The 14988-nt window shown below is 32.6% G+C and overlaps 1 protein-coding gene across 7 annotated transcripts in view; it reads right to left on the bottom strand.

Moving 5' to 3' along the window:
- The window catches only part of PACS2 (phosphofurin acidic cluster sorting protein 2), a 424977-nt gene that overhangs the window by 33400 nt on the left and 376589 nt on the right, over positions 1-14988 (bottom strand). For 6 of the 7 annotated variants that reach the window (XM_051977991.1, XM_051977987.1, XM_051977988.1 and 3 more), the window contains 2 exons: positions 4175-4217; positions 818-860 (listed from right to left, as the gene is read on the bottom strand). In XM_051977991.1, the coding sequence (XP_051833951.1) occupies positions 818-860; positions 4175-4217 (86 nt within the window). The remainder of the gene's footprint in view (positions 1-817; positions 861-4174; positions 4218-14988) is intronic. The other variant, XM_051977990.1, reaches the window with a different exon arrangement.

Here is a 14988-nt window from a genome sequence, read left to right as displayed (position 1 = left end):
ATTAGTAAGTGGCATGGTAAGTGCTGAAAGAATTTCTTGCTGAAACTGAAACTTGATTCTTCTACCCCTTTCCCAGAGTTTACTACTTTCTTCTTTTAAGTTTAATGGAACATTTTGACCTTCTCTAGTTAACCTGTCCTGTATTATTATATATTATGGTTATCTGTTTTTGTGTCTTATCTCCTTCCTACTAGATTGTGTTATATGAGTGCTAGGACTATGTCTTATCTAGACTTATCTAAGTCTCTATGACCCAGCATATGTTTTACATTCAGCAGATACTTGTATTTATTTAAATTTTTTTCCATAGCTTTTTATTTACAAATTATACGTATGGATAATTTTACAGCATTGACAATTGTCAAACCTTCTGTTCCAATTTTTCCTCTCCTTGTGTGTTTTATTTAATTTAATAAAAAGTAAATGCTAGCTTTGACCTCATACATCAAAGAATAAGGTGAAACATTGAATGAGCCAGTATGTTTAGCTTTATATTCTTGGGGAGTAGAGGAAAGGACAGACAGGGGAACAGAACTAAAAAGTATTGTTAATAGTTCCATTAAACTATAATACAAACAAGGCATTTCTTTCTTCCAATGTAAATAGAATGAGTTGATATTTATCTTGGAAAGGAACAACAACAACAACAACAACAAAATCCAGGACTTCCAATTCTACCACAAATATACAATGAATGTGTGTGCCTAGGTTTGCTTTTAGTTCTACAGGACCTGGTCAAACCAGAAAACCTAACTAAGCCATTGGGAATAAAACCTATCAGGAAACAAAATATATGTGTGTACATGAATCAATTTACCTGATGCTGCAGAAGATTGTTCTACTATTCCAACCTTCACCACCTAGAAAGCAATGACATAACTAATGAATTATGAAATATATAATTGTGGGCTTGAGTCTAGAAGAGCATGGAGGATGTCACAGAGCTGGTGTTAGTTTGAGGTTTTATTGCTATATTTAACCTGCTTTCCACTATGCCTCCATATAGGAAGCCGTATGAGAAAGTTACAACCAGACAGTATCAGAGGCCTTCTAACTCTATGTTCTGAGTATACATACCACTCAGGTGTCCAATTTGAGGTCCTTTAAGTGGGGCCTGAATCAGATTAAAATGTAGTTGAGAAATGTTTAACAAAATAAGTAAAATTATAATACAACATAAATAATGTTAATTTGTGGTTTTCTACAACAATATATGGCCCAAAGGAATTCATTTGAATCTGACACTACTGATAGGCGATCTTGCCTGGGCAATGAAATATCTTATATGTGTCTCAATGAATAAATTCCAGAAAAGTAAGACTTGTTTCTGCAACTTCTATATTCTGCACAAGGATTACAAGGGGCAAGCAAAAAACTTGACTGCTTGATGGTTCAAACTATAAGGCTTCGGCAGATGTGGGAAGATGGGATTTGATTCTATATTATAGGCAAAATCAGAAAAAGTTTATTAAAATTCATTTTCTCGGTAGTATGATGATATGATTTCTACGACTGACAAAAGCCTCCTGCTAGTTACTGGCTAATAATGAATATTGCTAGTCATTTATTTTAAGTTGTAATCATAAAAGTCTTTTAGTAAAGCAAAATACAATGATATTTTCCCATTGGAACTGATGTATTTCTTGGCTCTGCTGTATAAGACTACTTACAAATAATGCTTGGCAAACGGATTGGACCTATGAGGATATTCTTTCTACTGAGCAAGGCTCAAGCAACTTAAAAGTCTTAGAGAGTTGTTTGGAACACTTAAAGGTTACATGACTTGCCCAGAGCTCACACAGCCAATATGTATCAGAGACAGAATATGAATCCAGGTTTTCCTGAATATGAGAGGCTGGCTTTTACATTCATGCCAGGATGTTATCTATTTTGAAACATAGCAGCTACTTCATCAATACTTGTTGAAATAGATTAGAATAAATATCCAACAAGTCAAGAGATAATGTGTGGAAACATTTTGCAAATCTTCAAATTCTATATAAATGTTTGCTATTATTATTATCGCCTATCCAATAAAACTAATTTTAAAATAGTAATACTCAAATGAGAATTTTTCTGAGAACATCATGCAATTCACTTATAGTGAATGAAGACTTTATGCAACTGACCAGATGATAAAGATGAGATCATAGTTGTATTAGATAAAGAGACCAGAATACTGTAAACTATAAGTAAAAAGGTCAGGAAGGGGGAAAAAAGTAGAGTAACATCCTTTAGACCCACAACCAAGTGGATAAATGAAATGTAAAAGGAAGCAAAGCATAGGGCTTAGTATAAATAGTTTAAGTCAGAGATTTGAGGCAAAGTTGATCATTCACAGACTCCCAAATGTTATTGTAAAATAGACTTTACATAAATATATATGTAGACCTATATCTGTGTGTACATTTGTGCATGTGTGTGTGTGTAAAATAAAATATATGTTAGCACCTATACAGGACTAAGGGCCATTTTACATTTTTAAGCATGCATTACCTCACCTTCCCAACAATTGTTTCCAATCTAAAGCATAACTATGTTATCCTCTTATGAGATTTTTGGTTAAGTTTCTAACACCTTAGTTTTGGCAGATGGCACAAAGTAATCTCATTACATGTTATCAACAGAAAATAGAATGATAATCTTATAATTATTAAAACTAAAAGTTCATTAAAGATAATTTAGTCTAACTTTCTCTCTCTCTCTCTCTCTCTCTTTTTTTTTTTTTGGCAGATGAGGAACCTAAGTTCAGAAGAATTTTAGTCATAATGCAGTCACTCCCAATTTTTAGTATATACTGATCACTGACTTGATTTTATTAAGATTTTTATATTATTTTTCTCAAAACAGCATTATTATTAATAGTCATGTAAGATTAGAATCGTGAAAACTCTCGCTAGCCAAAATTCTCTAAACTATTTCAAAGCAATACATTTTTTTTGAAAGGTAAAGTAGTATTCATAAAATAGACTTTTAAAATAGGTTTTCCTAAGGCTTATGTCAAGAAAAGAAAACACAGTTGCTTGGTTGAGTATTTTAAATTCTTAAAAATGGGAAAATTATAACTAATTCTTTACCAAGAATTTTTTTAAAACTTAAAACTTTTAGATCCCAAAAATATGTTCAGTGTTAAATTTAAAACTAAGATTGCACAAACATCACTATATGTATGTACATATATATTAGTATGTATGTGTGTATATGTGTATATATGTATGTACATGTATAAATGATTCTTTCTTCAGCATTCCATTCCAGCAATGAGATAGATTTATCAGTAATTGATCATAAATATTTTAAACAACTAATCAACATACATATATGTTTTTTTAAAAAATAGTTTTAATCTACAATCATAAAAAATTAAATTAAAATAAAAAAAAACTGATTAAAAAGACAGGTTTAGGGGAAGCTAGTTGGTTCAGGGATAGGGTACCAGTCCTGAAGTCAGGAGGATCTGAATTCAAATCTGACCTCAGACACTTAGCACTTCCTATCTGTGTGACCCTGGGCAAGTCACTTAACCCTAATTGCCTCAGCAAAAAATAAAAAAATAAAAAGACATTATTCATTCATTTCACTTTCATATACAGACATATGAAATAAGGATTGGAGTCCAGTCATAATGATACACGCTTATAGTCCCGTGGAGTTCAGGACTGCTGAGCTGGATAGTAGGACTGAAGGTAATTAGGTATTTATATTAATTTTGGCATCAAAATAGTGAGTTTATAGGAGTGAAGGGCTATCTAGCTGTTTAAAGAGCACAAATTAGAAAAATGTAACAGGTTAAAGTTTTCACGCTCATCAGTTTTGCAAGTAATTCTGTGAGAGGCCACTATACCTCTACTCTGGAAGAAAAAGAGATCCAGGCTCAAAAAATAAAATGCAGTAATTAATGCTTTTATATTTTAGTTTCCTACTGTGGCAAGAAGTCAAAGGAAACAATCAAAACAAGTGCCACAGGTTGCTAGAGTAAGAAAAACAAAACAGTTTTTGAGTTGAAGTAATTTACATGTACAATTTTTAATCAAAATGGGGAAGATGATTCAAAAGGCTGCTTCACTGTGGTGGAAATCCTGACAGCTTGTCTATAATTTGCTGATGAGATGACAAAAGCAACCAATTTAGGAAACATACTTAATTTCAATTGCCATGTTGAAGAAATACTCACCCCAACAAAGGGAATGAACTTTTGGGAAGATTCTTCATCAGGGCTAAAAGTAAGAAAAACACAGATAGTTAATACTTGTTTTCAAAGTACATCCAGAAAACAATCTGTCTATAAGGCATGCAGCAAGATCTCAAAAGACACAAGTGTTGGTTTGTAATTCTTTCTTCAGCATTCAATTGCCATTAATGAGAGAAACATCAACAGTAACTTATCTGATCATCATAAATATCGTAAGTAACCAAGTCAATAAGCATTTATTTAAAACTTGATATGTTACTAGGCATTGTGCTAGATGATGATACAAAAATTTAAAAAAAGTGAAACAATTCCTACCCTCAAGGAGTTGTAGTGGGGGAAACATCTCTATAATTAAGTATATGCAAAATCACTACAAGGTAAATATGTCTTTGGAGGAAAAGCTATTGGAAGCTAGGAATGTGGGTAAGGGGATGGACTGGAGAAGCCTTTATGTTGAAGGTGAAGTTTTGAAAGCAATGTTTTGAAAGAAATAGGAATTTTAAAAGAGATTCCAGGCATGGAGCAACACAGCTCTAAAGGCATGGAAAGAGAAGAGGAAGGACCTGAAATCAGTTTGGGTGTGAGGAGGTCAGTCCAACCAGATTGGAGAGTGTAAAGAGTCATATAATAAGATCAGAAGAGTAGGGTTGGAGAGGTTGTGACTTTGAAAATAAAATCCTAAGGATATTAGGGAACAATGGAATGGAATGAGTAATGATATGGTGTGGCGTACTACAGGAAAATCACTTTGGCAGTTGAGTGGAGGATGAAACAAAGTGAGGAGAGACAGAAGCAGAAAGTCCAATTAGGAGACTACTACATTAGTCCAGATAATTTGTGACAGAATATGCACTAAAATGGTGGCCATATGAATGAGAAGAAGATGCATGCAAGATATATATTATGAAAGTAGAAACAAGAAGATATGGCAATTGCAGAGTAAAGGAGAATAGCTGGAAGAAAACGTTGAGGTTGTGAATCTGGGTAAATGAAATAGTAGTACTTTCTACAGAGAAAATAAAGTTCAGAAAGGAGATAGTTTTGGGAGAAAAGGAGTCAGTTTTGGATATGGATAGTAGTTGGAATAAGTAGTTGGAATGTATGATTGGAGCTCAATAAAAAGAGGTTGAGGCTGAGAGAGAGGATAAGAGATTTGGAAGTTATCTTCATAAGGATGATAATTAAACCATGGAGGCTGATGAAGTTATTAAGTATATATAGAGAAGAACCCCTACCAACAAAAGTAACTGAGGAGAGAATATATTAATAAAAGAATAAGTAAGAGGGAGAAATGTCACAAGAAGAGAAAACACAGTATCTAGGAAGATGTATCATCAATTCTGGGACACAGGTACCATTATTATTCCTATTCATCAGATGAATAAACAGGTAGGTAACTTGCCCAGGGACATACAGCTAGTAATTGCAATAGGATTTAAAATCAGGTCTTTTGAATTCCATATTTTAGGCACACATGGTGCATTTAGACATAATTATCCTCCCTGAGGTCAAATATAATTGATATTTCAGTTTTTATTCTTTGAACCCATCAATGTACAAATTTAATATGAGCAGATGATCGAATTGATGGCTATTTACCCAATGCCTCCCTTCTTTGCTCTCCTTTTTAGAATGGTTAGCAGGACAAGAATTGAGAAAAGACCATTAAAAGATCATTGCATTGGTAAATTTGGATTAATTTTAACTATTGCAATGTAAGACTGAGAGAGGAGTGAAGACAATAAATATAGATAGTTAATTCTTTGAATTTAGTTATGAAAAGTGACCTATATGAAAGGAGCACAGCACAAATTCTAATCAGAGTTTTTCCCCCCCAAGATTGGAATGAGACAAAAGACATGGATATGTTTATAGGTAGTAGGAAAAGAACCACAAGATAGTGATGAGAGAAAAAAAAAGTTGGTTACAGGGGTGATCTGATAGAGAACAAGAAGGAAGGCAATCATGGTTCTGTGTTGAGAGAGAGTGGCTTTGGTGAGAAAAATCACCTCCTCACTGGAAGGAATGACATGATGTCACTAAAATGATGATGGGTTTTATGATGAGGCAAAGAAGGACCTTACAGAGAATGAGATATATTCTCAATTAATTGATCAACACGTATTTATTAAAAACCTATGCAACATACATTATGCTAGCCACTGGGTATAAAAAAAGACCAAAAAAAAAAAAATCCTGACTCTTGCAAAGCTGACATTTTATTTGGGGAGATAATATGATTTATATAAGTATAAAAATAACAATACAAAATAAATGCAAAGTTGTTAAAAATCTCTCTCTCCTATACCCCACCCAATGATAGGGGGAATCAGGAAAGCTTTCATGAAGGTGATGGTGCTTGAGTTACATCTTAAAAGAAGCAAGTTATATATAATGTTCTATATAACATTAGTAAAAAGGGAGTATATTACAAGTTCTAAGATGGGAGATGGGAACACTGTATATGAGGAAACAGAAAGCCATTTTAGTGCCAAAAAGTTATATGATGATAGATAACATGTAATAAAGTTGGAAAAATACACTGGGGTCTTGTTGTGAAGGGCTTTAAAAGCTAAACAAGGAGCTTCTGTTTGATCTTAAGATATATTAGGGAGCCACTGGAGTTCAAATAAGTAGAATAACATGATCAGATTTGTGCTAAAGAAAAATCACTTTGGCAGCTATGTCTATGAACTAGAATACTCAAAGTAGAGACTGATTAGGAGGTAATTGCAACAACCTAGATGAGAGGTGACGATCATGTCAAATAAGGTTAGTGACTGAGAGTTGAGAAAATTTTTTTTTTACTTATTGAGTAGATTCAATGGGTGTCTTACATATAATATCTGACAAATGATTGGTTATTTGGGATGAGGAAGCATGAGGAGTTGAGAATGATACTGATACCAACAGAGAAGTTTGGTAGAGGGTGGACTTTGGGGGAAAGATATTGAATTCTGTTTTGGATATGTTGAGTTTGAAGACATTTTTGAAGTAAATTATGATTTATTTATTTATTATGGCCTTTACTCTACTGGTGAATTCAGAGATAAAGGTGTACTGTAATTTGATGCTGTTGTTCAGTTGTTTGCAGTTGCAATTTGCTACTCTTCCCATTTGAGGTTTTCTCAGCAAAGATACTGGAGTGGTTTGCCATTTCCTTCTCCAGCTCATTTTACAGATGAGGAAATTGAGGCAAATAGGTTAAGTAACTAGCCCAGGGTCATACAACTAATTAAGTATCTGAGACCAGATTTGAACTCAGAAATATGAATCCTCTTGACTCCAGGCCCAACATTTTGTACACTGTACCACCTAATTGCCTTAAATGCATTGTAAAGATCATAACAAATAGGATATATATTGTGCAGAAGGAAAAATTAGCTCTATTACATTCAGTACCATGCTTACCAATACAGGAGTTTTCAAACCTGGTATCAAAGTCTCCATACAGCTATACTCCAATTCTCAAGGCTGCTTATGAGAAATTTAGAACTAGAATAATGTCTATATCTGAACACTGGCATATACTACAAGTTCCAAAGAGCTGTCTACCATGTTTGGCTGGCAAGTTCAGAATGATAAATATTCAGTTAATTGCTATGGCACCCAAAAAAATTAATGCAATCAAAAGCTGTATAGACATATAACTTCCAGGACAAGGGAGACAATAGTTTTTATTGTTTTCTGGCATATTTAATTCACAATTGAAGTATGGTACAATTCTGGGTGCAAGATTTTAGGATGAACATCGATAATTTGGATAATGTCCAGAGGAGGATAACTAGGATAGTGAGGCACCTTGAGTCCATTCCAATTAAAGACCAGTTGAAGAAATTGGGATGTTAAACCTAAAGAAGAGTTAGAGAGAACTGTCAGTTGTCTTTAAGTGTCTGAAAAGTTGTTATGTGGAAGAGGATTTAAAACTTATTCTACTTGGCCATAGAGAGGAGAACAAGGAATAGAAGTTACAAAGCAGCAAATTTAAACTTCATGTGAGGAAGAATTTCCTAAAAATTAGAGCTAGCTAAAAGACATTCAGTATGAGAAAAGAGAGTATTATTTCTTCTTATTTGAGGTCTGGAAACTTGATTTAATGATTAGGTATACTGTAAAGATAACACTTTTTTCCAGACATGGCTCTTGGACTGAAAGGAGTCTTACAATTCTTTGCTTGGAAATCAATTTTTAAACTTGCAATTGTGTAATCTCTGGTTGTACTGAGAACTCCTGAACAGATACTAAAACTGTGATTTTAGGAGATAGATATGATAGTGAAAGAAATAGGAATGAAAGAAAGGCAGAAAATGGAAGAGATCAGAATTATAACCAAATATTTAATTATTCAGAATAATTAGTAATGGCTAATTACTTTTTAATTGCTAGTAAAATTGGAGCTTCCACTTTCAGATGCCTACTAAAAAAATAAATCTTGAATTTATTCAAACAAAGACTGCTAAAAAATATAAACAAAATATCTGAAAGTTTCCAACTGTTTCTGACTGAACTCTTTTAGGAGATAATTCTAAGTCCTTTCTCCCATTAGTTCATTCTTTAATCCATCAGAGACACATTTAATATCTCTCAAGGGATGGCTCTATAGAATTCCAATAGCAATTCAAAAGTTACAACTAATCATTTAACAGTGATGATAATCCTATATGAGACTCCAGATTTTGTCTTGGATATTTTTCTTAAGGCAAAAAATACTTATACAGAAATTCCTAAGCTATCTTAACAGTGAAATGGCAATAATGATCATTTTCTTTTTTCCAATTTTTAACTTTAATTTGTGGAACAGACTAATGCTGAAAAATCTTTGGATAGACTGGCATAAGTAAAGTAGATGACTTACCACTTTGAGCAGATAAAAACATGACTTAGTCCTGGAGCTCACTTACTTCCTTTTAAGTAAAACCCTTATCAATGGGAGTAGAGAAGGTGGAAAAAAAAAGATAAGAAAAAAGATCCTAATATTATAGAAGCTGGACCTCATATTTGAAGATTTGCGATGAAAGGAAAACATAAGAGGGTTATACATATGATAACTTAAAGAAAGGGCAATGGGGTAATATTAGAAACTTTTGAAATAACATTAACGTCACTGTTATTAAATGATCTTTCATATAACTGCTGAGATACTTAATTATTGGTGATAACTGAAAGGTAATGGGAAATAAAGAGATGGTATTGTAGGACAAAAAAAAAAGGGCAAATAACCTGATCCTTAAAAACAAAGGCCAGTAACTTCAGTCCCTCAAAAATAACCTCATGCTATTCTTGTGAAAAAGATGTAGAGATATGGGATTAGGTAATAATTAGATTAAGAACAGGTTGAAAGATCTAGTTCAGTATTAATAGGACCTCTGGGATCTGTATCTGGTGTCCCATTATTTAACATTTTTTATCAATGACTTAGTTAAAGTATAGATAACATTTCTATCAAATTAGCAGATGACACAAAACAGGAAGGGATAAACAATACTGGACAATGAGAGTCAGGATTCCAAAACATATGACAACAAAAAACTCTGGCCTCAATAAGAGACCAGAGCTACTAAAGAGAAAGAGCTAGTCTTAAAGTTAAAAAATTATCTTCACAAGTATACTATAGGGGAAGCATGATTAAAAAACAATCTGTCTGAAAAACAAATTTGTTTTGATGGACTGCATCCTCAATTATTAAACAATGTGATATAGGAACAAACTTGTTTAAAAAAGAGATAGCTTCCAGGAAAATGAGGAGATGATAAAACCAGGTTGGTAAAGGGTCCTAAGTCCATTCCATATGAAAATGGGTTAAAACAATTGAGGACATGAAGCTCAAAGAAGAGCAGACTTAAGGAGAATAACTGGAAGGTTTTCACATGGAAGAGAGATTAGATATCTTTTTGGCTTTGTTCTTTTTGACTCCAAAGGGCAGGACCAAGAATAATAGTTGGAAGTTATTCAGAAACAGATTTCAGAGGGAAAAAAAACACACACACACACAAACTTATATCAAGTAAAAACACTAAAAGTAGAATGAGTCTTCTCTGGAAGTTAGGTTAACTTTTACTGGAAGCTGTTTAGAAATAAACTGAATAACTATTTGCTGGATTATTACAAATGAAAATTCTTTTGATCATAGATTGAACAAGATGACAGCCAATATCCCTTCAACTTTAAAACGTTTTGATTCTGTGATGACATCTCTGATTTTGAGATTCCTTTCAAGGATTTGTGATTTCTCAATTTGGGTCCTCTGTCAACTGTGGCTGATTTTCAAAGTAGCTGATTTTCAAAAGCTGTTACAACAAAAAAATCCAACACCCTGCCTATAATCTGATGATATATATCTTTAAGCTTAGGTAGGATAGTTCTCAGATAATAGATATATTGTGCCCATATCTGAAGTTATTTCAATTTAGAAGGACTGATCAGAATTCTAGTTATGCTGACAAAGCATAAGAGAAAACAAACTCACTCCATCACATAAGGAAAATCTGGAGAATGTTAATTATGAAGTCAAAATCTTCCTCACATTATGTACCCTAAACAATATATAACTATTACTACTCAAATTAGGCAGTATTTACTATCTATCTGCATATCTCTAGTCATCAATAATAAAGACTGCTAATAGCTAGATATCTACATTCTTCTAACTCTTCAGGAAAGGCAAATAAAATTCACAAATATTCCTTCTCAATAGCTTATTATTGAGTAAATAATGAGTAAAATTTGAGTAAAACTCAGAGCTAAAAATAAGATCAAGGGCTTCCAAAGTAGAATATCTCTCTAGTTGAAAGAACACGTGAAATGTTACCAAAAGATGTTAAAAAAATTTTTTTAAGGCTATATGCAGAAATAGTAAGTCCTTAAGTAGATATTTTAATGTGAAATTTGTCTAATTTTAATGAGTTCATCATTTGTAATGCCAGTTATTTGCAAATGTCATTTCTATTATTTAAAATAATTTTATTTGTAATTGTATCAGAATTAATGATCTCAGCAGTTAGGTGGTCTAATGCCATCTAATGCCATCAGTTTACAATTTTAAAAGGATTCTGAATCTATTTCTGCATGTTAAAAGGATTTATATCAGCAACCTTTATGCATAGTGGGAAGAATGTATACCCATGCAGTAAAGAAATCAAAATAAAGATAAATTACACACTGATACTTTGAGTATTCTTATTGCTGTACTTGGCCAATAAGGTAGTAAATTGGGGACTTCATCACATCATTCAGATTAATGTTGATGTTCATGAAGAGTTCTTTCTAAGAAAGTGTGAATAGTTTCACTCAAGAAAATCTGGTAACAGTTAGTTACTTAAAAAAAAAAAAAATCCCCAGGAAAAATAAAAGAGAACTACTAAGTATTTTAAGGCCCTATATTTCTCTTATTCACAAATGTCACTTTTTATTGAATTTGAAACTTTAAATAAAAAAAATAAAAAATTCTGTGGTTTCACTGGTCCAAGTTTTCTTTCTAATGCATATTGTAAATGCATAAAGGTTGTTTCATGTATTGCTGTAGCCAAAGAAATACATCAACTTATGTGATAATCATTTCAAACTTAAGCTAGATTGGTCTTCAGATGACAAACACTAAGCCCAAACTCAACTCTTTTATAGGTCAGTCATTATGATTATGCTGTCTTGGAATTCTGTTAAAAAACGTAAACAAAAAAATGAAACAAGAGTCAACATTATACTATGAAACATCTCGATACCATGATGAAATATCATAAGAGGAATAAACATAGTAGTTTTCATGAGGGCACAGTGAGAATAAAACTCCAAAGTAAACTTGAACGATAAACCCTTGGGTTTTAAAGCAAAATTAGCAATTTTTTAAAAAAGAGACATTAACTAAAGAAATATATAAAAACTTGTCATTATTATAACAAAGCAAAAAAAAAAAACAGCTTTGGATAAAGGAATCTAAACAACTCACATTCTCTCCATTTCATTTATCTGCTCATTTCCCATCTGCTTTTTGATAAGGTACAGAAGATATTTATGCTTTTAATTTTTGTTTATACCCCATCTTCCATAACATACACCAGCTTGGATTTTAAGCAGTGAACTACAGTTTTCCCTTTCTACTTCAGCAACTTTCACATTTAGTAATTATAAGGAACTTCAATAGTAATTTCTAGATGCTTCCTAGGTCACAGATATAAATGGCAGATGATCATATTTGCACATGTTTTGGGTTATTCCAAAGACAAGAATTAGTTAGGATATGGCAAATATCCGAAGGTCATATTGCCTCTGAGCCACCACTTCTTTCACACTCTTCCATCTCTCAAACTGGTATAATTTGTAGTAGAAGCTAATATAAACTCAATTCATGGAGTAGAGTGTTATAGCAATAACAATTTCTTTACAAGACTTCTCTCCTGAGCAAGGCACAGAAAAAAGGACAATAACATATTTAGTATAGTAAATATTAAGTATGGAGAATATACCAACATGTGAAGTTTCCATGTGAAGGAAACTGCTCAAATTTCAAAAGCCAAGCTGTACCTCAAGATTCATGCAGACAACATCCAGGGACTATATGAGAGATTCTGAATTACAGTGGGTGACAGAAATGACAGAGTGGATAAAAATTGATTTTGGAGTCAAGAAGATATGATTTCATGTCCCAACTCGGCTATGTAATGATTGTATGTACTCTGGGCAACTTTCTTAGAATATAATTTGCAAAAATGGTGGCTACTTGAGTTGATAGCATTTTCTCACCTATTAATTTACTCTACCAGTGAAATTATAGATACAGATTTTAACCCAATGAATGCTCAGAGATTTTATAATAAATTTTCATTGACATGACTGATATGGTCATTTATACATGGAGACTATATATATCTCCCAAATTCTAAATATATTGTATAATACTTTTTTCTTTATGAAGAATGAGGCTCAAAAATTATCTGTAATCTCCATATTTCTTTGGGTTAAACAAAACTAGGTTTTCCAAGAAAGATGGTGTAGAGAAAAGCACTCTCTATTGCTTATAAACTCATTGATATATACACTTGTCTGAGTGTCTATTAATATATGGAAGACAAAAATAAGGCAAGTGGTTGTTTTGCTTTTCAATTTATATAGCAGCTCTGTGCAGGCACAACTAAAGATGACAAAAGTTTTTGTAATTTTTAAAAAAAATTTCAACTCCTCAAAGAGGAGAATTTGGTTTTATTTTTTAACTGTTCTCAGAAAACACAAAAGCAAAGCAATGCCCACAAAGCATTAAAGTTGAATACATATAAATTTCTAATTGAAAAAGTCAAAGAACTATCATAATTGTTAATCACATTCCTAATACTGACTATTCTTAGTATAAATATAATTTCTTTTCCTCAAAGAAGATAAGGGGCTTGTTTTTCTGTTCCAACTGTCTTCTGGGGAAAGGTTTTGCTTTAACTGTCATTTGAGATTAATTCATATGGGATCAAGGGAGAAGGAGAGGAAAATAAAGGTATTTTCTGATGGTAGTGGGGAGGAAGTTGTGACATCTTACTTAATAAATCCAGGAAATTGCCACAAAACAGCACATTTTATTAACACCAGTGAGCTTTTCTTTCAATAGCTACTTACTAGACCTATATTTGAGAATGATGCTACTCAATACCCATAGAGCCTTCCACTTAGCACAATGTGTCACCCAGTGTAAAACAAGAGAGACAGAGAGGGAAAATATATTTGTTTGTTTTTCTCCCTAAAGCCAAAACTTTGGTCAAATTTAGCAAAAAAGATTTAAGAAAAAACCCCACATGATACACAGCATATTCACAAGCAGCACATGCTTTAAGCCTTTTGTTATAACCATACAAAGAGATAAAAAAAAATCTATAGAGTTTTGCTCAGTACAAAAATCTAGGAAGATCAGAAAAAAACGCATAGAAAGGTGTACACCATGACTGGTCTTTTCCCCAGGGCAATAAAGGCTTGTTTATCAGAGCAAATTCAGGGATACCAAAGTTGTCTCTCTACTTTACATTTTAAAAAATTTTTAAGCCATTTCCAGAAAGTAGTTCCTCTCCCAGAACATACAGCCCTTAAATTAAAAAAAAAAAAATCAATGACCTGAGAACTGTGGAGGCAAGAATGCTGGACAGAAAAAAATTTAGTTTAAATTGGTCATTCTTTTCACTTAGATAGACTTTAAGTGTTCAAATACTTTCAAATACACCAGCCACTTGGGTAATAGAGTAAATCAATCTTTCAACTTTAGAGTAATCCTTAAATTAATTAAGAAAAAACAACAATAACTAAGGAAACAATGTAGGACAGAAAGGAACTTATCCATTCAAGTGAAAAGTTTTTCTTATTCTGTTGGCAAGAAGAATCAACCCAGTTTGAGGATAAAATGGCAATTCTATTTTAAAAGGTATCTCAGCTCTGAGAACAGAGAATGTTCTTATAATCTACAGATAAAAAAATTCTTTGTTAAGGAAGATCATTTTATAATACACTATTTATATTGTAGATATTTACCCTGATAGGTGACTTTAGATTCCACCATTCCTATCTACACAGTACAAAGACCATAACTTATTATAGTTATAGATTCACAGTCTTATTAGCATCTGAGTAATTCTCTGAGGTGGGTTGAAAAGATCTGGCAGAAACTACAAAATGCTAAAGGAGGAATCCTCTTAATTTATCATTCAGAGTGCAAAGAGTGCGAGAGAAACTAAGGAAGAACAAATAGAGCAGCACAAACACAAAAAGAGCTTTTAAATTTCATCTATAATAAAGAACCAAGAAAGTAAGTGAAATTATTAAATCTATGCTGT

This window comes from Antechinus flavipes, chromosome 2, assembly GCF_016432865.1.
Source record: "Antechinus flavipes isolate AdamAnt ecotype Samford, QLD, Australia chromosome 2, AdamAnt_v2, whole genome shotgun sequence".
NCBI lineage: Eukaryota > Metazoa > Chordata > Mammalia > Dasyuromorphia > Dasyuridae > Antechinus > Antechinus flavipes.
Note: the sequence above shows the minus strand (reverse complement) of the source record. Positions and strands in the feature narration are given on the sequence as shown.